This window comes from Scatophagus argus, chromosome 8 (assembly GCF_020382885.2).
Source record: "Scatophagus argus isolate fScaArg1 chromosome 8, fScaArg1.pri, whole genome shotgun sequence".
Lineage (NCBI taxonomy): Eukaryota > Metazoa > Chordata > Actinopteri > Scatophagidae > Scatophagus > Scatophagus argus.
Genome location: NC_058500.1, coordinates 19,473,917 through 19,497,442, shown reverse-complemented (window position 1 = coordinate 19,497,442; position 23,526 = coordinate 19,473,917). Strand labels below are relative to the sequence as shown.

Sequence of the window (23,526 nt, the reverse complement as noted above, 5' to 3'; positions counted from 1 at the left end):
GATAGCTAGATAGATGACATAAATAACACCAGACAATATTGTATCTAAGCGGAAAATAGGAGTGTAACATTTTTGAGGCTTTGAGCTTCCAAAATTATTGGGTAGCCCCACACCCTGTGTATACTAACATCAAAAATGATGGGTACAGATACAGAGTGAGCGTGAAATTGTACTGACCACATGGACAGTACAATTCTTCTCTTTAATTGGCTTTTGTTAAAACAATGTATAGTGTGGAGTCTATCAAAAGTGACTGTTTTTTATATTATTTAAGACTAAACTAACACTAACACTAAGTAGGTTATAACACAAATTCCACAGATTATTAAGGTAAAGATTAACTTAGCATTTTTCAGTACATGTTGAGACAAAGAAGAAATCCGTAAGAAAAATCTACTGTATAAGCATATAACCTAAAATGGATTACATTCAAAAGGGTAAACATTAATTTATAATAAATCAATACACAGTAGGTTATATACGATTGTGAGATAAAGACAAAGCAAAATTCTAATCATTACAATCATGAAGTTAAACTGAAGTGCGCATACCGCACTGTTTATCTACAGCACTGTTTATAGTTTTGGACACATATGTAACTGACCCTCGTTTATACCAATGAGAGTTGTGAAAGAGTCCCTTACATATGATGCCTTCAAGTACTGTCGGATAAATATGGTATTCGTGGATAAAGTCTACAATCACGACCCGGTTGAGCAAAACGGGTTGCTTTTAAGGAAAATTGACCGAAGCCATATACATGAATATTCATTTTGTTGTCACCCATCTCCAGCTACAACACAAAATATCTGTGCAGCAGTTTGTGGCGTGAGGGAGCAGACGAATGAGTTGAGTGAAAGCCCTGAAGGCATCAGCCGTGACGCATTCCTACGTGCTATACGTCACGTGAATGCACACAGAGGACGGAACTTACGGTTACATTTAAGGCAGCTAACGCAAAAGTGAGCCATTCTGTCCGTTCTGTGGTTTAGTTACTCACAAACCCACACAGTCAGAAAGATGTCGGCGGTTTGTGTTGCCTTGAGTCGAAATGTTTTGGCTGTTAGGAATTCTGGCATAATGGTGGTAAGTGCAAATCTATTTTATTCAGTATTCAAACAGACATGCCTCATGAGCTTAAACATGAGTAACTTGACTTTTTTGCTAGTGTAGTGTGATTTGTGCACGCCATTATACTGTAGCGGTATACTATACTACTGTATAGGTTTGTAATGAAATGATTTGGGACAGCAGCTCCTCCCAGGTGAAGTGTGTGTGTGTGTGTGTGTGTGTGTGTGTGTGTGTGTGTGTGTGTGTGTGTGTGTGAGTGAATGTGGCAGAATGTTGAAGAAGCCTATGGTCGCATTATCTGCGCTGTTAAGACGTGTGAATGACAACAGTGTAAATTTATGAAGCGAAACAAAAACTGTCCACGTTTCATTATCAGTATCTCATAAATGCTGAATTATTGCATAACTCTCCCTGCATTTTAAAGACGTATATTAAGTCAGAAAGTTTTTTAAGGTGCACAAATGAATGTTTACTTCTCATAATTATGTAGAAATATTAAAGTTATTGTGCTTCAGTCCGTTTTTCATTGTATTCAAAGAGTCAGTTAGGTAACCGGCGACTGCACAGTGATGTAACACTTTCATGTCAGTTCATCCAGTCTGGCACTAGGGGGAGACTCTATGCCTTCTTATACAGTAGAAATCTGCTATTAGGCTGTATAACGAGCCAAAATATCATACATTATAATAATATTTATGTGTATCCCAAATACAATAATTTACTTTTTTCCATAATATGAATTTTAGGTTTTGTGATATTCATGATGTTGGATGAAGTATTAGTATTAGTATTAGTAGTACCCTTGGGCATTACACATTATTGTTAAGAACAATAGATCTGCTTTAAGAACAATAGATCTGCTTTTCAAGAATTTCCCTTCAGGGATAAATAAGGGAATTTCTGATTCTGATTCTGATTAACTCTCTTCTCTTCATCTTCTTCTTCTCTTCTCTCTTTTGTTGCTCTTTAACTCACTCATAGATGAAAGGAAGTGCTTAAGTTCAATGGAGAAAAAAAGAAAATACCTGAAGGAACTAGAAATTGAAAAAAAATTGTCTTGACTTATGTCTATTGTAGTATCTCTGTTTGAGAAATCTTTGTGTTTTATGTATGCTGTTTCTTTTGTTTGTCATTTGTGATGCAGACGGTGCGGTATGCTCAGACTGCTGCTGCCCCGGCTCCCGAGCCCAGGATCAAGAAATTCCAGATTTACCGCTGGGACCCTGACACTGCCGGAGACAAACCACGAATGCAGACGTATGAAATTGATCTCAACACGTAAGTCATTTCTGTGTCTAGTATAAAGGGAAGATTATCAAGCTGTATTTTACTTTTTAATTGAACAGAATCATCATCAACCAACATCATAATCTACTTACATGCTCTTGTTAATATAGCTGTGGTCCGATGGTTCTGGATGCCCTCATTAAGATCAAGAACGAGATTGATCCCACACTCACATTCAGACGCTCCTGTCGCGAGGGTAAGAGACAAATAAACACCTTGCATATAATCATGTAGTAAATTTATTCACTTGGACAGAAAATAAATCATTTGAAACATGTTAACAGGTCTGCTGAATGATCCACTGATTGTCTCTTTTTTTAGGTATCTGTGGCTCATGTGCCATGAACATAAACGGAGGCAACACACTGGCGTGTCTTAATAAAATTGACAGTAACACAAGCAAAATAACCAAAATCTATCCGCTCCCACACATGTATGTGGTCAAAGATCTTGTGCCTGTAAGTACCACAAGTCCAGAGACTAAATTTCCATGGCCATATTTGAAAGCACTACAGCAGATGTTCATGAGCAATAGTTCAAAGTGACTACCTTAAACAAGCAAATAGCATAAATTTCTGTGATGCATTTCTTGGTTGTTTGAGTGTCTGTTAAGAGTTCTCCCTTGTGTGATTTCCACCAGGATATGAGCAACTTCTATGCACAGTACAAATCCATCGAGCCCTACCTGAAAAAGAAGGATGAAACTCAAGAGGGGAAGGAGCAGTATTTCCAGTCGGTGGAGGACAGACAAAAGCTGGTAAATAAACCAACTTCTTACTGTGATAAATACTGACCTCCCACAAGTTATATCATTTATCCTCTGGTAACCATGCTGGAAGGTCTTCATATCTTAGCCACAGTGATCATTTCCTCGCTAGCACTGTAGCCATCTTACTGACGAATTGATCGGCCATTCTTCTTGATCCAACAGGACGGCTTGTATGAATGCATCCTCTGTGCGTGCTGCAGCACCAGTTGTCCCAGCTACTGGTGGAACGGAGACAAATACCTGGGACCTGCTGTCCTTATGCAGGTAGCTAAAGACACTAAAGAACATCTGTGTCAATCATATTTTGTTATGTGTCATATGTCCCAGTGATTCAATGGGGTAACAAGAATTAAAATCCAAAACAACACTATGGGGTTTGTGAGGCTTTAATGAAAATGATTACAGACCAGAGAGCAAATTCACTGAATAGAGGACGAATGGAAAGAAAACTGTGCCTGATCCTTACTTAAGGTGGGGCAAATAATGTTAAGTTTAGTTTGACAGTGGTTCCAGAGCAAAGGCCAGGTTGTTAATATTTAAGCAGATTATCCCCTGGGCACGCTGACGGACGCATACTTTATCAGCATCAGCTGTACTGAGTCTCACCTGTGCTTTAAGCTTGATAATGACATAAGGGTTGGTATGTGTACGCCAGCTGCTGGAGGCTACCATGCAGATGTTGCTTACATTCAGTATTTTTCCAGCTGAGGCTGTACTTAAGGCCATGAAGGGTCATGTTAGTTCACGACAAGATATCTCTAAAACCCACGATGCAGACTTGGCCATGAGCTGAAGATAATGTTGTGAACTTAAGTCTCAGACGTGGGAAATCTGACCTGGCAGTAGTGCCAGATCTTCCAAATGATGCGAGTGTATTTCCAAGTTCCGTGGCTATCCATTCAGTAGTTGTCAAGATGTTTCACTCTGAATTAGTGTTTTTAACCAATTTACCAAAATTTATATCACTGTACCCAATATTAAAAATGAATAAGCTGAGGATAAAACAGATGACAGCTGTGTTATTATTTCACAGGCATACCGGTGGATGATTGATTCCCGTGATGAGTTCACTGAGGAACGTCTATCTAAACTTCAGGACCCATTCTCTCTCTATCGCTGCCACACTATCATGAACTGTACCAAGACTTGCCCCAAGGTACTTGTACACACACACACACACACACACACACACACACACACACAGTCACAAAGAGTCACAAAGTTAATAGAGTTTTTGTTTCTCACTTTCTATTTGACACACATCTCCACAGGGACTCAACCCAGGAAAGGCCATTGCAGAGATCAAGAAAATGATGGCAACTTACAAAGAGAAGAAAGCAGCAGCCTCATGAAGATCTGAAAAATCCAGCTGGTCCACATATAATACCTTGAACTAATTTAAGAGGAAGGGAAGAGCCCACTGGGAACTTGTGTGTGAGTGTGATTATATCAGGGAGCAAACATATAAAAGTGAGAAAAGAGTGCTGGAAAGAACTGAGTGATGCAGCATGTTGGACCACATCGTCTGCTATTTGTCTGTACAGTAAAAATGCTGGACTCTGTTGTATTTACTCTTTGGGAAAAGCTCATTAAATTGTGTTCAGTCTGTAAATATTCAAATATGTGCTCATTAAAGATGTGCTGGGCTCATGGAATTTAAATATCAGAATGAGATACTTTAATGTTGTGAGATTTTTCTTGTTATAATGAGATACCAGATTATCCTGTTATATTATCTTTATCGATGTCTCACTAAAACGTGTCGCTGTAACAACGGTATATGTCAGATCTGTTCTTGTTATTGCAAGACGGCACATTTTGACTTTCTAAGAAAAGCACAAGTGTTATCTGCAGTGTTAGAGATTGAGACAGTGAGGCAGCATGAACAAGACCAGGATGCTGTGGCTGAAGCAACTAAATGGATCACTGATGTGACTTACTGGGACACTTAATGGAATTAAACGTTTGTTACTGTCATTAGTGCTTTTGAGAAGTCAAAATGTCTGCTGTGAGAAAGGAGTTTATTGGGGTGTGGTCACTATTTGAGTTTGTTCAATATCACTGAAGGGTTTATACTTCATGACAAGTATATTACCGTGAATTAAATAGTGACTCAGCTTTCTGCAGTAACGTCTAACATGATTTAACCAAGAAACCTGCTTTCATCATTTGGATTAATGGATGAAGTGAAACCTGATTACCACAGCTAGGAAGGAAAAGAGCTGAATACAAACAGGATAACCAGGTTAATCACAGTGGTCAGGAAAATCAATTGATTATTTTTAAAAAGAGGGCAGTGTTGGAGGAGCGTAAACACCATTCAAAGTCATCCACAACCAGGCAACTAAATTGCTTTAAATGAAGCTATTGAGCACGAGTTAATTGTGTAATGCCACCAGTTTAAAGGGATCAGCCCTATAAAGGATATTACAGAGGCTCTAGAAATGGCAATACGTTTTTCTTAGTTTTCACAGTCCAGAAATTGGTACGATCTAACATGGCCTTTAAAGCTAAAAGACTGACAATGATAAATTAAAAAGAAAAAATTAAACAAACTTAAGTAGCGGTTTTGAGTGTTTGCCGGGTATTCACTCATGAATATGTGGTTATGTCAAGAAAATGATAGACTGAGACACTGAACAGACCGCTGTTGTAGGCTCACGTTAACCTTACGTGTTCTCTGCACATGGGCATGCTTGTTACTATTTTGGACTATGTGGCTTTCCGTAGCGAGGTGTCGTTTAAAGCTGGGATAGTTAAATGTATTGAAACAAGCTCTTATGCCTGGTTAGAAGACAGTCTGTCCCGTAGTTTCGGTGGTGTTAAAGAAGAAAATGTGGCTTCTGTCATCGTGACCAGAAGATGGACAGGCGGGGTGAGTGTGTTTAAATGCTTAAGTAAAGCTACACAGATGTGTTTGCTAACCGTTAGCTGAAACCAGCCCAGTGCTGTAGCTTCTTCTGCTGAAGCGGAAAAAACTGACAGAGCAATCTGAGGTAAGTTTGCCTACAAATTAATGTACCCAATTCTCGTGCCGTTGTTAGGTAAATAATCTATTTCCGGTAGATTACTAAATTACACTCAGTACTGTAGTATTGGAAGACACGGATGGTTAACTTAAATTCGAGTAAAATTTGAGCAACCTTTACATTTGACAGCCAGTTTCGAACGTTAAAAGATACGTAAATATTTTGTTCTGAATAATTAAGGAGCATTACAATTTCCGTTAAATCATTCTGTCCTCGTGTAAATCAACCTTCAACCGAACTAACTGAAAATGTGTTAACTAATTGAAAATATGTCCTCAGCTTCTTATCTCTGGGTTTATCAAGCCAAGCAGATATATTTTGGTTTCATTTGCGCAGTGGACAGTGAGATATCAACGTCAAACAACATTTGAAAGGACAGTTCACTCCAAAAGGAAAACTGTGCGTTTCTCCTTTTAGCTGTTGTGCTGTTTATCCATTTAGACTGGTTTTTGTTTGTTTGTTTGTTTTAGTTTTTTTTTGTTTGTTTGTTTGTTTTGCATGAGCTGCTGAGGTCAACTGTGAGGACAAATAAGGCAGACGTCAGAGAAATGTATTTGAAACACACAACAGCAACTGTGAGGACAAATAAGGCAGACGTCAGAGAAATGTATTTGAAACACACAACAGCAACGTGTCTTTCCAGAAATGGTTACTTAATTCACAGACCTTTTTGTGAGCAGTTGATGGAAGGAACTGCTGTGTTTCCGTATCAGCACGCAGAGGGAAGTGTGCGTCTGCTCATGGATGAGAGGCAAGCTAACCTTACAGCTCAGCCAAGGAGGACACCATTAATTACATGGCGCCTTGTCAGGTGCACATTTCCTTCTGTTCAGTAGACAGAAACTAGTTTATATTAACAATGTTACTAATAGATTAACAAAAGAAGTATTAAAAAAGAAGAACAGTGCATGTAAAATCATCCTTTGTCACTAACTGTGATCTGGGGATAACCAGCAGGGCTTCATCCACAAATCTCGGTTGTCTGGAGAGTAAATATCAGGTCAATAAATCAGAGAAAATAGGGGCAAGGCTGTGTAAGGCCTTAAAAGTGAACAACGAAGTTTAAATATCAATTCAACATCTCACAGGGATCCAGTGTAGGGTCCCTCTTTGTCCCAGTAACAAGTGGGACAGACTGTGAAGGTAGTCCTGGCTGACACTCGAGCACAGTGCATAATAGCAGTCAAGCCCCGACTAGATGAAAGCATGTACAGCTTCCTGTAGGTCAGCAAATGATAAAAATGGGTGGAAGGGTGGACTGAACAACTGGTTTCACTTCGTCATCAAAGCAAAAGTTAGAATGAAATATTAGATTCCAAGCAGTATTATTTATTATTTGACTGTCCACCAAGAATTTGGGGGACTGAACAGAATGATCTCAGACTTAGCATCAATAAATTTAAGGGCATTTTGTGACATCCAAGTTTTAATATCAGTGGCAAGTTGTGACATTCGCAAAGCTGCTAGGATGTGAGAGTTTTAGGCCATATATTCCTGAGTGTCGTCATGTCTGTGCTGAGTCATAACATAACTGCAGATTTCTTTAGTAATTCTCTTTGGGTTCGTCACTATAAGCAACCCCTTTCCCACTATATATAATGGCATGGCCCATTTTTAATACAAAAATATTGATTATAGAGGCTTTAAACTTTCAGATGTCAGTATTGGTCTAAAAAACCCATTAGCAGTTACAGGCTGTTCTGCTTCAACAGTTGCTGCTACCCCTATTACAGTCTAATAAAGTCAATGATTTCATACAGCCAAACACTACGGTGTCAGGTAGTCCACCAAACAATTCAGCGTTCAGGCTGTTGGCTTTGGCATGAAGCTGTTGTTGTAGTATTTGATCTTGAGGTTTTTTTGCAGCCTCAGCTCAGATGACTATGTTACGTCCGTCAAGTTGTTTGCACATACTCATTTCCCATTTTCAACACTGCGGAAAGTTTGCTCTGTTTAACTGAAAGCCTGAACTTTCTCAGGGTAATCCACAGCTCATTTGACAAAGCAGGATTTATTTACTACTGTGGCCTTACTGGAAATCCTCCTCTCTTCCAAACATAGTTGACAGTGCTTATTTAAAATTGGCATAATGATGACATTTAGACACCTGGAATTTCTGTGTGATGACTCGCTCTATGCGACTAATGTGAATGAATTGGTTACTTGAAAGCAACTGGAATTCAGTCTTAAGGAAAGCTGCTGACTACTACACTGTAGCTCTGTTGTCAAGTACATATATTGTTAGACAGGTAATTCAGTGTGGTCTGACACACAGCAAACCACTTTGTGTGAGTATAAAACCAGTGGAGTTTCATAGCAGACCTGTCACTATTTTTAGGCCTACTTTTGGTAGATTGGCCTAGTTAGAAGAAGGGAAGCATGTGATTTGGCCAGATTACTCAGCTGGACCACATTCTTTTTGAGATGCTTTCACATGATCAGACTCCAACCATGTGCATAAAACAGATGACTCAAGTTGTGCAGTGCGTATATTGTGCTGTGTATGTAGATTAAAGTCCATACAGCGCAAGAGAAACATGCAAGCTATTGATCACACGGCACAATAATGCAAGTGAACATAACTTGATACCAAACATATTTTCTTATCACGAGGAAATTCCTTTAATGAGAGCTTCATGTTATCTGGACTAATTGTTTACACGCTCTTCTGTGATGGCGGCTTTGATAAGAGTGATATGTTGCTGCCACAGAATACTGAATACCCTTTCCTTGCTCAATTTTGTAAGACGCTATTTAGTGGTTTATCCTTTGCCATTAAAGCCCGGGGCGGGGGGCGGGAGGGGGGTCCTATTGCAGCGTCACTTTAAAGGCCGGTCGAACAGGTATAGTGAGTAGCGCCTGAGCTGTCAGACGGCTCTCGGGCTTCAGCCGCGGAACTGCGCGGTGGGACTCACCAGCGGCAGTTCAGACATTTGCTCACTCGACAGGCAAACGCTCACATATTTGGGACAAAATTTATGTGAGATTTCAGGTCTCAGGTTGACGGTAAGCCCAGTTTCTTCCTCAGATGTGCTTTAGGAAGAAGGAATTCGGTGATGTTTTCGATGCTTCCCACATCGTCGGAAGCGGAAGCGATAATCGTTAAACAAACAACTTACTTTCCTGCACATTTTGATCTCTTCTGTTATCGTGTCCTTTTAGCGTCTGGACTTTACTGTGAGTGTATTGTAAACATATAATCTTTGAGGGGCGGTTTGCTGTAGCCCATTAAAAGTTAATGTTGGTTCAGGAGCTTAACGTGTTCACGTCGAACTCAGGTGTGTGATTTGTGACGTCATTACATCTTTACCATAACTATATGTACATTTCATTAACATCTGGCTGTGTTAATATAGCATCCTCTCTTTCCCAGAGGGTTTAATTGAATTTAACCACAATGACCCAAACTGTAAATTATATGGGTGTTATGTTTTGAATGTCCTACACAAGTCACTTGCTGTTGATTGCTATTAGCCTGTCATGCAGTAAATTGTTGCATGAAGTATCTTCTTTTAAAATAAACTTTATGTGGCGTCACAGATACCCTGTGCAGCATGTTAGGTAGTGTCAGAAGCATTTTGGTACCTTGATCCCGACTAAGAACTCAGTCATTTTTAGTCATTTAGAACAAATTGTACAGACAAAACCAGTCGTGGTTTTATCTTTCATACAAAAGATGTTATTTCACCCGTGCCACCAGGTTAATGCTGTTTGCAACATTCATTTAACTAGAGCTTTAAAGTGTTTATGTCTGTGTTAATTTTGATTTCAAGGTTGTGGTTATGTTGCTCAGTTCATATAAATGTTGTAGAAATTGAATTGTTAATGCTGCAAAACCTGTAACCTTTAGGTAGTGTGGTGGAGCCGCTGAGCGGACTCCCATCACCCAGACCACGAGACCCCCTGCTCTGTCCTGACTCGCACATGGTAAGAACCTCTGCAGTGTTTCTGCTACACTGACAGTGGCCACAAGTGTGGCACACAGTATGATGTCTGCAGCAAAGAGTTACATATCAGCCAAGACCAAAAATTGGAGAAAATATATCAAGTATAAGTAAAGGTTTAATATAGAAGTTTGTTGACAGATGGACAAGCTGAAGTGGCAGTGGACGTCACTTGCTTGATGTGGTGTGAAAACTCCAATAACTGCTGTCAGCTGCAGATGTAGAACTTTTATATGTGCATGGTTCCTTTTACCCTTGCTGTATTTATAGATAAAGAGGAATCAGTAGTTTTCAGTATTTTATCTTTAGTTCAGGTGTCACTGCTGAAGTTAGAATGAGCAGCAGTCACACTGTTTTTGACTGCGACTTTTAATCCCATGATATGGACGCTGATAAATGTACCATCTGTATGAAAATGAAGCTGTGTTTGAATGTGACGGCACTGTCTGATTCCTCTGCCCTACCAGGATGTTCAGGGGTATAAATGGGTGCGCTGGCGGGTGTGGTTGTGTCGTCTGGCTGCCGTGCTGTCCTTTGGTCTCCTTCTGATTGTGTTTCACTGGCGCCCGCGGCTCGCTGTCCTCGCCCGCTGCTGCTCCTGCCCTCTGGTTTTGGCAGACATTCTGCTACTGAGAGTGAGAAAATAAATTAATTCCCACTCAGATTTGAGATCCACTTGACACCTGGCTTTATTTCTCAAAATTGATTTCTCCCTGCATACACTACACTAACTGTTTTTTCACTTTTTTTCTGTTCTTGTGAGCTGCCATGACAAGTGAATTTCTCCACTGCGAGATCAATAAAGTTCATCTTATCTTATACAACACTGGGTTTAGATTCATAATAGCTTAAACTAGTCCAGTCATAATATAAAACCTGCACTAAAATCTATACATTAAACTTAATGTAAATTATTTCTTCATTTTAAGTGCTTCTCTAATCTTAAAAGATCCTTTGATCCTGTGTCCTAAATGCTGTAGCAGCACCTCACTGTATACTTGTGACCCATCATTATTGTTAGTGTGAGATAGAAAAGGGAAGTGTGTTGATGGCAGTACTCCGTCTTATGCTCTGATCCTCTGCATTATGATGCCTCCTGTCTTGTTGATCAAGTGCCTGGTTCCTGGTGATCATATGTGCATTTGTGTCATCGTTCCTACAGGACAGCTTTGGCCAGCAGCACGTGGTGGAGGTCCTCAAAGAGGAAGTGGAGGAGGGCAGGTCAGCCACGCATTTCTGTCCTTCAGCAGCATCACCTTAAGTCTTTAAGCATTAAGCACATATCTGAGAAGACTGTTAAGAAGACAAAAGGAAAAAGCATACTTGTTTTGTCCCTTTCAGTTTGCAGTCGCTGGGGGAGCTGGAGGACAATGAATGGAGAGATACGGTTCAGCTATATAAGGAGAAGGTAAGGAAGAAGGGAACAGTTGGATTGTTTTTTTGTTTTTTTTTGATTGTTGGATTGTTTTTAGTTCTGAATATTGCACTGAACAATCTTCTATCTTATACTGAAAGTGATTTGTATCGTGTTATAGAAAACACTGATGCGCTACTATCTGTTCGAAGGACTGCGCTACATCTGGCTGGACAGGAAAGGAGCTTTCTGTCGTGTTAGGTACCGTCCAGCTAGGATCAGGCTGTGTATTTAAATCAAAACTGGTGTTCTGTCATGGTCAGCTTTTTCCGCTTTAGCCTTTTTATGAACCGTAATGTTGAAATCTTCTTTTGTCGGTAGTGTCCTCAATGAGGACTGGACCTGCAATGATCTGTATGGCTTCCAAACAGGCCTGAGTCACCAGGAGCAGAGCCTGAGGTAGGAAAGGATGCATAAATAGAGAAAAAAAACAGTTCTTTAATCTCAAGAGGGATCTGCTGACATGATGTGAATTCTCTCAGGAGTCGTATATATGGGCTGAACCTCATTGATGTGCCTGTGAAGTCTTACATGAAACTGCTGTTTGAGGAGGTGAGATGAAAACAATCTGTCTTTTTTATTGCCATTTTTTTTATGATGGTTTGGAATATCTGAAGTGATATTTTATTTCACATCTGTATGTCCTGTCAAATTTGACCTGCTTTCTTTTTTTTTTAATCTCTCTCTTTATCTGCTTCTTTAGGTCCTCAACCCATTCTATGTGTTCCAGTTGTTCAGCATCATCCTGTGGATGTTTGATAATTATTTTATTTACGGCACATGTATACTCGTCATCTCCATTTTCTCCATCTGTATCTCACTTCATGAGATCCGCAAGGTGAGTCTGTAGTGAAAACCCATCCCGATTATAATTTGTTATGTGTTCAACTCTGGATATGGATCTAAATAACATTTCCTAAACCTTATCTGACCTGTTACTCCACAGCAAAGCATTACGCTTCGCAACATGGCCCGTTTTGTCACAAATGTCACAGTGCGGAGAGACTCGGGAGGTGAGTTTTTGCAGATGTCTTCTTCCTTCGTGAATTTCCAGAGCTTTCTTCTCCTTGAGCTTTGTGGATTTGTTATTCCATTAATGTTTTGGGTCATTTTGTTCTCTTGGCATTAACATGAGTCCTACAGTAATGGAATGGGAAAAGTGGCAGTTATATTTAAGAGAAGGGAAGAGACTTTTGGCACAGAAAGTGTTTAAGCTTGCTAAAAGAACAAGGCAGAATGAGAGCAGCCTCCTTAACCTTTAACAAAATACTTTGGACCACTTCGTTTTCCTGATGAGTTGAAGAAGTTTATGGTTTTGTGAGGTGATAAGTAAACATAATTTTAAAAGGGGATCAGAAACGGTAAGTGAAGGCTTTATTTGGCTAACAAAGATGATGTTTGAGATGGTAGACTGGAATAGCTGCCGTGTATTCTGAATAGAAGCACTTTTTGAACCACCAATATTTCATTTTCTTTTCTCAGGACTGAAAGTCAAAGTCGGAAGTAGAACTTAACTTGTAGTATTTCCTCTGGTATTCTGTATTCCTCTCTTTTTTAATCTGTGGGGACATTGGAGTTTCAGTTCTACATGGTTACCATTCACATGGGCTGAAGACATTCTCAGAGAAAGAGAAGGAGTCAAAAAACTATTTTTTAAAGGAGGAAATGCATAATATGCTTAATATGTTTTAGGCTTCTGGAATACACACATCCTGTTTCGCTGAGCATCAGTGAATGCAAACAGAAATTTTATTACAGACAGAAATAACTCGGCAGTGCAACTTTGCTGCAAAACCTGAATGAGCTTAGCAACAACATTCAGCAGCTATGGCAATAAAAGGTAGAATAAAAACCCATCAACTTCCTGCCACACCATTCGTGACATGTAACAAACCATAACTCTGTATGTAAAGAAGAATGGGACATGAAAGATTGAGGTCATGTGGTCAAGCAGTCGTTAACAAGTGGCAATTTTAGCAAAGAATATTGAGTTAAAAAATTAGCTTAAAAATTACAAAATATATTGCATTAAATGTATACAAGTCTCTTCTAACTCTCTTGTTCAAGAAGTGCTTTTGTTTCACTGGGTGAAGTGAAGTCACATTGCTTCTGTCCAGTCTCTACGAGGACATTAATTCCTTTTTTCAATTAATTCTGCGTGTTTTTCTCAGCGGAGGAATGTGTGAGCTCAGTGGACCTGGTCCCCGGTGACTGTCTAATCATCCCTCAGGAAGGTCTGTTGCTGCCCTGCGATGCTGCCCTGCTGACTGGGGAGTGCCTGGTCAACGAGAGCATGCTCACAGGTGATCACACTTCAACAACATCGGTCAGAGCGTAGCTGCAGAATCTTTTTATGTCGGATTTAATTTTAAAAAAAGCCCTATAAAGCTGGAATCATGCACGTTTTGTAACCTTGCAGCTGACTCAAGAAGTGAAACAGAATTGCAGTTCAGTATGATAGCCTTGAAAAACAAGTACTCGGCCTCTCGTTTTCTAGTTCCATTTTCTTATATAGTGAAAGTTTGATTGGTATGTTCCCCAAATCCAGTTTCACCCAACAGACCCAATCCAGTATCAGGACAAAAACTCTTGCAAATGGCAGTCATTAAGTACAAGGTGCCAACTCTAACCACAGTCTGTCCCCATGTTTTCCAATGGGGAGTCAGCGTATTTACCTGTGCTCATCATCCCTGTATCCAGGTGAAAGTGTCCCTGTGCTGAAAACCCCACTGCCAGCGGGCGAGAGGACGTACAGCTCAGAGACCGAGCGCAGACATACCCTCTTCTGTGGTACGCAGGTCATTCAGGCCAAAAGTGGAGGGCCGGGAGGCAGCAGTGCTGTTGCCGTGGTCACAAGCACTGGTGAGTAGAGAAACTGATTGCCTGAGTGAGCATTTTAACATTTTAGTGAGATGTCACTTAACCGTTAAAGGTAACATGTGGAGATTTTGGCCACTGTTTTTGTTTGTGTTGCATGCAATCTTAACAGTATGAGTTTTGAATATAAAAACAAAATCATATTTTTTTATGAGGAAACATGAAACATCGTAAGACATGACATAAGACATACTTGCGACAATACATACATGAAAGAGGAAAGGCAAAACTCAAGAAATAATGTATCAGTAATACACAGTCATAAAAATAGATTTCACAAGACCTGAATGTCCAAATAATAAGCACAATATACCATATCTCATCCTCAGGATTTTTCACAGCCAAAGGTAACCTGGTCAGCTCCATTTTGTATCCTCAGCCGACTAACTTCCGCTTCTACCAAGATGCTGCCAAGTTCCTTCTCATCCTGGGTTTTGTTGGTAAGAGCTTTAGCAGAGCGCCTATTCGTTTTGTTTGACACATTACATATTTCAACACTTTTTGATCAATACTTCTACAACAATTTCAACTTTTCCTAATATTGTCTTCTTGCTTCAGCTTTTTTTGGCACCATATACAGCTTTGTGGTCCTTTACAGATCAAAAGTAAGTTCAAACAACAATTTGAGGACCAAATAATTTCTGGCCTGTATTTATTTAATAGACAATATTAAATAAATAAATAAAAACAATAGATGAAGTGATATCACTGACTTGTGTCTGTGTGTGTGTCCAGGCGACCTGGTCAGAGTTGTTAATTAGGAGTCTGGATATCGTGACAATCGCAGTACCTCCTGCCCTGCCTGCTGCCATCACCACTGGCACTATTTATGCCCAGCGCAGGCTGAAGAAACAGGGTGTCTTCTGCATAAGTCCACCACGCATCAACATCTGCGGCAAGGTCTCCATCTTCTGCTTTGACAAGGTGAGCGGGAATCTGTTAGCTGAAGTTTAGTGTGTATGCAGAGGACAATCTTGGCCACTTGACATTTGGAGGTCGCCCTTCATCCGAGTACCTTTGCTCCTCCAGACAGGAACTCTCACAGAGGAGGGACTGGATGTTTGGGGAGTGATGGAGGTGGGACCTGCTGGTTTCTCTGAACTGGTCCCAGAGCCCAGACTCCTTCCCCCAGGGCACATGCTCTCGGGCCTGGCCTGCTGTCACACTGTGACGCTGTTGCGAGGTCAGCCCCTCGGAGACCCTCTGGAACTCAAGATGGTCGAGTCCACTGGTTGGGTATGACACTTAATTTATTTATTAATAGGTGTTTAACTAGGACTGGGTATTGTTTTTATTTATTTATTTTTTAAATTGGTACCAGACCTAAGATTTGCTACTGTTACTAAACAATCCTTTTTTGATACCTTGCCACATTACTTACAGAACCCTTTTGTCATTTCATGAAAGAAGTCAAAGTTGTCAGATATTAAGTGTTGTCTGGAAACAGTAAGACGCACAGATACAACATAATGTAAAACTAGACTTCCATTTTGGCCGTTATCTTCTATAAATGTGAACAGAAATGTTGCAGCAATTGTTACAGCAAATGTCAAAAATGTACTAATGGTCTTGAAATTGCTTCTTTCTTCACACTTTTTGTTTTTCCACGATTCTGGTGATCCACTCTCCTACTCACTTTATCTTTCTGTGAACTTCTGTGAAAACATGTTAATTCTAACCAGTATCTTTGAATTGTATCTACTTTTCCAGACTCTCCAGGAGCCTGAGGGAGATGGAAAAGTGCTGAATGCAGAGTTTGGAGGCCACAGAGTTTTGGCTGTTATGAGACCCCCAGCTCAACAGCTTCAAGCTTCAGGAACTGTGAGTGATCCTATCATCGCCGTCTTATAGACTGATCAGTTGCCTGCTTTGCTAACTATACCTGCTGCATCACACCTGTCTGGATTTTCTGATCATATCTGTTGTTGTTCTCTTGGATTCTTTTGTCAGTCCCCAAGTGAGGCGGTGGCCATTGTTCAGAGGTTTCCCTTCTCCTCTGCCCTGCAGAGGATGAGTGTAGTGACGGTGGCCCGTGGTGGACATTCAGCTTTTGCTTTCATCAAAGGCTCCCCAGAGATGGTGGCAAGCTTATGCCGAGCAGAAACTGGTCAGTAAATTGAATGAATAGTAATAATATTCCTAATAATCTTCCTTTTAAGGCATCATATGCACAAATTTCTCTAAAAAATAAGGAATGCATAGATTAGGCTTAAGGATAGGGCCAATGCAGTGGTGGACCGTCAGGGTAGGCAAGGCCTCCTCTGCTGGCCTAAACACTATCAGAAGCACTGACCTACATTTACAACCTAAATTCTAATATTTGTTCCATGAAATTGTATTAATTTATTCCCAACGGTTTATTCTCTTCATTTTGTAGCATGTCTCTTGGCTGCACCGCTTTTAGTACGTGTATGTAGATGTTCGATTTTTTTGTCCAATCAGATTTCAGCCTCTATGTGTTACCATGTCAGTCTGCCCAGGCCCTTCAGAATCAGTAGTGCTAGCCCATGCAATTTAGACTATATTAGCCATTGACTGTTTCTTTAACCAATCAGATTTCAGAATCCTCACTGTGACACTTCCCAGGGCCTGCTTCTTCTGTCCTCTGATTGGTCGGTCAGTGCAAAAGTCACAGCAAAGTGCGACTAGCACGTTCTGAGCTGCTCCAGATGATGTACATGGCACAGTTGCAGTTGTAGTATAGGGGTTTGGAGTTGTCTTAATTGTGTTCCTTGTTGTATTAATAATGGTAATTATCCTCAACACTCAACATTTGTGATTTAGCATGTATCTCCTGTGAAACAATTGCAAAAATAATGTTTCATTTTTGTGATTTACTACTTTGTTCATGCTAATGGCGCTCCTCTCTTCTTTGACTGTCCAGCTCACTTGACAACACACAGATGTATAAAATTTTGACATCTTTTACACTATCTTGATATTCAACGGGGTGCTTTATGTTTACAGTGCCGCCACAGTTTTCCAGCAAGCTACACGGTTTCTCCAGTGAAGGCCTCAGAGTTTTGGCTCTTGCCTATAAACCATTAGACAGAAATACTGACTTAAGGACCATTGAACGGTGAGAACCCAATCTGTACTTTTGGCTTTTTTGATGCACCAAACTCCTGTATAGATTGATTTTTTCCCCCACACCTGAAGCATGTAGTAAGTGCAAACTGAATACTGAAATGGGTGCTGTAAACACAATCTATAAGCTGAGTGTTAATGCAGGTGTGTGTTTTTCTGCAGAGGGGAGGTAGAGAAAGACATGCACTTTCTGGGTTTGCTGATGATGAAGAACCTGGTGAAGCCAGAGAGTGCCAAGGTTATTAACATCCTGAGACTGGCAGACCTTCGCAGTGTCATGGTCACTGGTGAGAGATGTTCTGTGTTTATATTAAACCACAAAGACACACAAAGATGTCTGTGTGCTGTGTCGCAGCGAGTTCCCCAAGCTCTCTTACAGTTTAGTCAGTAAACAAATAAACAATGCAAATACACAATGTCAAGAAAGTAAATGGTGTTACACACATTTTCCCTACTTAGCAGAAATCCAACCCTACACCTTCTGCATTCAAGTTTGTCTCTTTTACCGAACTAAGACAAGCTTAATTGTCTCATTCACTGATCATAAAACATATTTCATTCATGAGACATACTAAATAAATCTCGCCAAAACCATTCTGGTATGTCCCTGCACAAACTCTCATCTCAAACTTCTCATTTCAAAATAAGCCGCTGCTTATTTTTGAAGCTACCTTTTGAATATTTGCCATATTGTACAAGTTGCTCATCTAAGGCATTCAGTTGCCAGCATCAACTAAATGGCCTCATGATCATGTCAGATCTTTTCTTGTGTGTCTTCCCATAGGGGACAACATTTTAACAGCAGTCAATGTTGCAAAAAGCTGTGGGATGGTGGGGTCCGATGAGAAGGTGATATTCGTTAGTGCAACCCCCCACACTGCTCAGTCCACGCCCACGCTGAAGTTCAACCTGGAACCTGGAGATGCCAATGATTACCAAAGCTCCATAGAGGTCATCACTCAGGTTTGGTCCTGCTCAGACACTGTAGCACTCCTGCTCCTCAGTCCGTTCAAGTCTAGAGCGTACTCTGAATTGTGAAATATATTTCAGAGTTCTGGGAATAAAAGCATTGTTGTTTGAGAAATTTCTTGTCACTTTTTTTACGGTGGTGGAACTAATGGAAGTATTAGTCAGTTTGTGGCAGCTTGGGCTGTAGCCATGATGGGACACCTCTGGGATGACCTTCATCATGTCATGCTCTGAGAGTTAAAAGGCAACAGTGATGTAGTTTGACTGGAAGTTGAACCTAAATGTTTATCCTATGCTTTTGGGTCACATTATCTCTCATACAGCTCTAGCTGTGTTACAAGAAGTTAATTTAACTCTTTTTCAAGCATTGATATGTGCAAGATTTTACTAACTACACATAATAGGCACATAATGAGTACAGTCATGGCAGGCGTTTCTAAACTGGCAGGATGAACTTTGGTTGTTGTTGTTACTGATGTTTTTTTCTCCTCTCAGGGCCTGTACCAGGGTGGTTTTCACTATCACTTGGCTATTAGTGGCAAGTCCTTTGCTGCACTGTGTGACCACTTCCCTGATTATCTGCCAAAGGTAATGCACATTTTCTATTCTCAGCAGGAATGTTGATTGAACACACCAGTGACACATGCATGCGATAACCAGGGCAGTGATGATTTACTGATTTCTTTTAAATTCGATTTTTATTTGACATCAGATTAACGGACTGTAATTCAAGTGCCAATTTCACCAATAAATGATGAGGGAAGTTAGTCAACTGTTTGCCAACAAAGCTCCTTTCATGAAACGCTGTCATTGCAGGTTTTGTTGCGAACCACAGTGTTTGCACGCATGACTCCTGACCAGAAAACCCAGCTGGTGAAGGAGCTGCAGAAACTGAAGTGAGTCCAGACACAAAAGGGGAAGGCCTGGACAGAAAGAAAATAAAACTAAGTAGGAATATATTAAGAGCAACATGTATGGATAAGTGGGCAGACAGATAAACTGTCAAATCTAAAAGTCTGAAATAATTGTTGTCTAGTCATAACTCAAAACTCTGAAGAAAAATATATCCATAGTCAAGTCAACCTTACTTAATAAGATACTAACTTGTCAAACCCCTCTTCTATGTTTCTGCAGCTACCGGGTGGGCATGTGTGGGGATGGAGCCAATGACTGTGGGGCCCTGAGAGCTGCTGATGTCGGCGTTTCCCTGTCTGAAGCCGAGGCTTCAGTCGCTTCACCTTTCACTTCTAAGACTGAAAACATCAGCTGTGTGCCCTTGCTGATCAGGTGAGAACGCGGGGAGCATTAAGTGTTATAAAAGCAGAGTAAGGTATGGATGCCATTTCTGAAAAGCAACGAAACCAGTAATGTCTGTGTCACAGTTTCTGCAGTGTAAGAAGTAACACATTTTCCTTCTTGTGTGTGCAGAGAGGGCCGATGTTCTCTGGTCACTTCCTTCAGTCTCTTCAGATACATGGCCCTGTACAGCCTCATTCAGTTTTGCTCTGTCCTCATCCTCTACACGGTGAGTAGCAGTGGAGCTTCGTGCCTGGTGGATCAACGTATCTCTGCCAGCATATTTCAGACATTAATGTCAGCATCCTACATATTACATACTTAAGTATGAAATATGACTATCTTATAATAATTTATTTATTTAATATTGAACATTTTCGGGCTGTGCAAGATTACAGCCTAAGTCACATTCAGTGCAAACCTTATCCTGAATAAACCACTTCATCAGTAAATGTTGCAGCAGCTCTGCTTTCGTGACTTCATTTTCTTTGTTGCCTTTACTACCTTAAGAGTAACTAAACCCCATAACGTGAAAGCATCAGCTTGGGCTGGGTGGGGTGCAGCAGCAATTCGGTGGTCTTTTTGCAGCCAAGAAAGCAGCATTTTCCCATTTTGCCACTAGCTAAAAGATACTAAAACTAACTGATGCTAAATCAAACAACTCTCTAAGACACACAAAGTTAACAAGTCAGTCACAATATTAAATCCATGTAATCCATTCAAACTGCTCCTAACTCTCAACGGTGTGCATGGGGTAGTTGGTGACGTAAGCTGCCTCCAAAACATCACCTTCCTCCAGCTCAGCCACTCACAGAATTCAGTTGTAATAGCAGGGTTTCAACCTTTAGAGGGCAGTCACTATGCATATTTATAACACAAAACAGAAAATTCAAATACTTTCCACTAAAATGTCAAGATTTGGACCTGACTCAATCAGTAACCCTACTAAATACCTATTTAATTAACCTAATTGATTTTCAAAAGGTAAAAAAGTGGTTTAGCGGTTTAGTTACTCTTTAAAGAACTCAATGAAACATGTGACTTCGTGTGTGTTTGCTTAGGTGAAGACAACCCTGGCTGACTTGCAGTTCCTGTTCTGTGACATTGTTGTGGTGACTGTGCTGGCCATTGTGATGGGGAGAGGAGGTCCCAGTGATGAGCTGCACCCACGCAGACCGCCAGCTAGTCTGCTGGGCCTCCCTGTCCTGGGCAGCATCTTCATCCACACCTGCTTCATCATCCTGGGCCAGATGGCTGCACTCTTCATCACTACCTCACAGGACTGGTCAGTAAAAACAAAGAAAAGGTTTATATTGTTTCTGTATTCCCAAACAAAATAAAACATGTCAGATTTAGGAAAGGGCCAGCATCTCATCTCCTTGTGTTGTGCATTAATACATTGTAAAACTTTAATTTTTATTTTTTAGGTATATTCCACTCAATTCAACTGTGTATGGAACAGCCAACCTGCCCAACATGGAGAACACCAGTGTGTTTTCCTTGTCAGGTTTCCAGTATATCATCATGGCTGTGGTGGTCACCAAGGGCTACCCTCACAAGAAACCCCTCTACCGCAATGGTGAGTCATCAAAAACGCCCGAGGATGAGGATTTGTGGTTGGAAGAGTGAAGTATTCTGGTCCATGCTGACGAATTGGGCGGCTATTCATAGATGTCCAACGTGACATCACAAGTGAAACTCATTAAACATTTAAGAACGTGAACTCGGAAGTGATGTTTCTTTTTCATAATATCTTTCCAGTGATTTTCCTCTGTCTGCTGTTGGTCCTCTTGGGCCTGACGACTTGGCTGGTGGTGTATCCTGGACCTTTTGCCGGTCAAGCACTTAAACTGTACGACATCCCTGATATGCATTTCAAATTGCTGCTCATCTCTTTGGCTGCTCTCAACTTCTTCCTTTGTTTTTTAGTGGAGGTGAGTGACAATATGAAACTTCAACAAATTGTTAATCTATATGTACTCCAGCTCCAAACAGGTGACACCCTGCAGGCCGGATAGTAACTTCTCTTACCATTCCTGCATTTTCAGTATATTCAAAACACTCATTTTGCCATAGCATTGCACTGAAGCTTTTCTTATTGTTGACTTGATGATTGTTGTTGTTCATGTAAACAACCATATCGGATCCTGGACAAGTATGTGTTAGAGGGGATTAGTTCTCCGAGCAGAATCCTTTAAGACCTCCATCAACCGGGGGAATCTAACTGTGTAACCAGTTACAAAACATGCGTATAGAGAGGCTGCAACTGAATTTTGCGAATGTAAGCACCCCGTCCACAACACAGACTGGACACCGTCTGAAGGTTTATAAGTGACAAGTTAATAGCCTGTAAAAACTCAATAATCTAAAGTAGCTTAAGTTATCAAATAAATGTAGTGAAGTGAAAAGAACAGTATTTGCCTTCAAAATGTAGAGGAGTGAAAGTAAAATAGAAAAAAAAACAGAAATACTCAAGTAAAGTACAAGTACTTGAAAATTAATTAATTTGTTCTAAAAAAAAAACAAAAAAAACACATCGGTTGATTCCCTACCCACTTCTGTCACCATGAAAAAGCTCAGGTCTAATTATAAGCAATAAAATGAAGGACGGCTGAATTCCATTTTCCTGCTTCAGTTTCAGAGTGCTGGTATTGCTCTTGCTGGCTCACTGTTACGACCCACTGGGACGCCTGAAGTCAACATCGATAGACACTCTAAATGGACAATCTTATGGTGTATTCCTAAAAGCCCTTGTTAACTCTAAAGTTTGTATTTTTTTCCAGGTGCTGATAGACTTGGGTATACTGAACTGTCTTCGGTTGCTGCGTGGGAGGCGTCAGTCAAAGAAACAGTATAAACGTCTGAACGCCGTTCTGTCAAACTCCCCATCATGGCCTCCTCTTAATCAAGCCCTGATTCCCACGAATCACACAGTCATCAGCCTGAGCTAGCATCTGCTTGCCCCTTGGACACTGCCAGTCAATACTATGGATGTCGGAGCTACAGCACCCAACAATGCAAAGTCTTGTTTATCTGTATTAATAAAACTATTTTTATGTAAACATTTTGGTCACATTATGGTGTGATTTATTATGTCCTGGGGACATAAAGGGGCACATTCCACTGGTGGGTGTGCATGGTTTAGTCAATGGGTCAGGTTATCCAAATTACATCAACAATTTTTCTTACCTCTGTGCTCATCTGACTATGTAGGTAGCTTTGGCTTAATTTGTCTGGTTTTGGAGAATCTCTCTAATCCTCCCTGATACAGCTGAGGTGAAGGGAATTTCATTAGCAGTCATTCATTATTGTACAGCATTTTTATGCACGATGTCCTTGTCACGATTCGCAGATCTCAGGGTTCAGTGAAACTACTTTCTATAGAATAATGTTGAATTTGAAGGCACTTAGTGTGAGCGGCTTTGAAATATTCACTATATAGGCAAAAGTTTTGGGCCACCTGACCGTTACACCCACAGGGACATGACATCCCTTTCTAATACACAGACAGATTTGCAGCTATCACAGCTTCGACTCTTCTCGGAAGGTTTTGCACAAGATTTTCCGAGTGTTTCTGTGGGAATTTTTGCCCATTAGGCAGTATAGCATTTGTGAGATCAGGCACTGATGTTGGGCTAAAAGGCCTGGCTTGCATTTTCAGTTCTGGTTAATCCCAATGGTGCTGGATGGGGTTGAGGTCAGGGCTCACATCAAACTCATCCAGCCATGTCTTTATGAAGCTTTGCTTTGTGCACTGAGACACAGTCGTGCTGGAATAGAAAA

At 40.6% G+C, this 23,526-nt stretch overlaps 2 protein-coding genes across 4 annotated transcripts; both read left to right on the top strand.

Annotated features, from left to right (window-relative positions):
- The first annotated feature begins 897 nt into the window (after positions 1 to 897).
- On the top strand, positions 898 to 4,807 carry LOC124063320 (succinate dehydrogenase [ubiquinone] iron-sulfur subunit, mitochondrial). The gene is made up of 8 exons (XM_046396862.1): positions 898 to 1,086; positions 2,216 to 2,349; positions 2,469 to 2,554; positions 2,680 to 2,816; positions 2,999 to 3,115; positions 3,290 to 3,391; positions 4,161 to 4,283; positions 4,399 to 4,807. Exons 1-8 carry the CDS (start codon positions 1,021 to 1,023, stop codon positions 4,477 to 4,479), a joined length of 846 nt encoding a protein of 281 aa, XP_046252818.1. The 5' UTR covers positions 898 to 1,020; the 3' UTR covers positions 4,480 to 4,807.
- A 1,027-nt stretch (positions 4,808 to 5,834) lies between these two features.
- On the top strand, positions 5,835 to 22,805 carry atp13a2 (ATPase cation transporting 13A2). Of its 3 annotated transcripts, none has more exons than XM_046396858.1 (29): positions 5,835 to 6,002; positions 10,007 to 10,083; positions 10,568 to 10,735; positions 11,263 to 11,321; positions 11,442 to 11,508; positions 11,636 to 11,715; positions 11,836 to 11,913; positions 11,997 to 12,066; positions 12,218 to 12,352; positions 12,461 to 12,527; positions 13,686 to 13,817; positions 14,215 to 14,376; positions 14,721 to 14,831; positions 14,950 to 14,996; positions 15,127 to 15,315; positions 15,421 to 15,627; positions 16,102 to 16,212; positions 16,342 to 16,498; positions 17,359 to 17,470; positions 17,641 to 17,765; positions 18,263 to 18,441; positions 18,943 to 19,035; positions 19,264 to 19,343; positions 19,582 to 19,734; positions 19,876 to 19,972; positions 20,805 to 21,028; positions 21,171 to 21,322; positions 21,505 to 21,677; positions 22,527 to 22,805. In XM_046396858.1, the coding sequence occupies exons 1-29, from the start codon at positions 5,990 to 5,992 to the stop codon at positions 22,692 to 22,694; spliced, it is 3,486 nt and encodes a 1,161-aa protein (XP_046252814.1). In that variant the 5' UTR covers positions 5,835 to 5,989; the 3' UTR covers positions 22,695 to 22,805. The 3 variants fall into 3 exon arrangements, with proteins under 3 accessions (XP_046252814.1, XP_046252816.1, XP_046252815.1); XM_046396860.1 differs by lacking the exon at positions 5,835 to 6,002 and adding an exon at positions 6,053 to 6,123; XM_046396859.1 differs by lacking the exon at positions 5,835 to 6,002 and adding an exon at positions 8,990 to 9,162.
- The last annotated feature ends 721 nt before the right edge of the window (positions 22,806 to 23,526 follow it).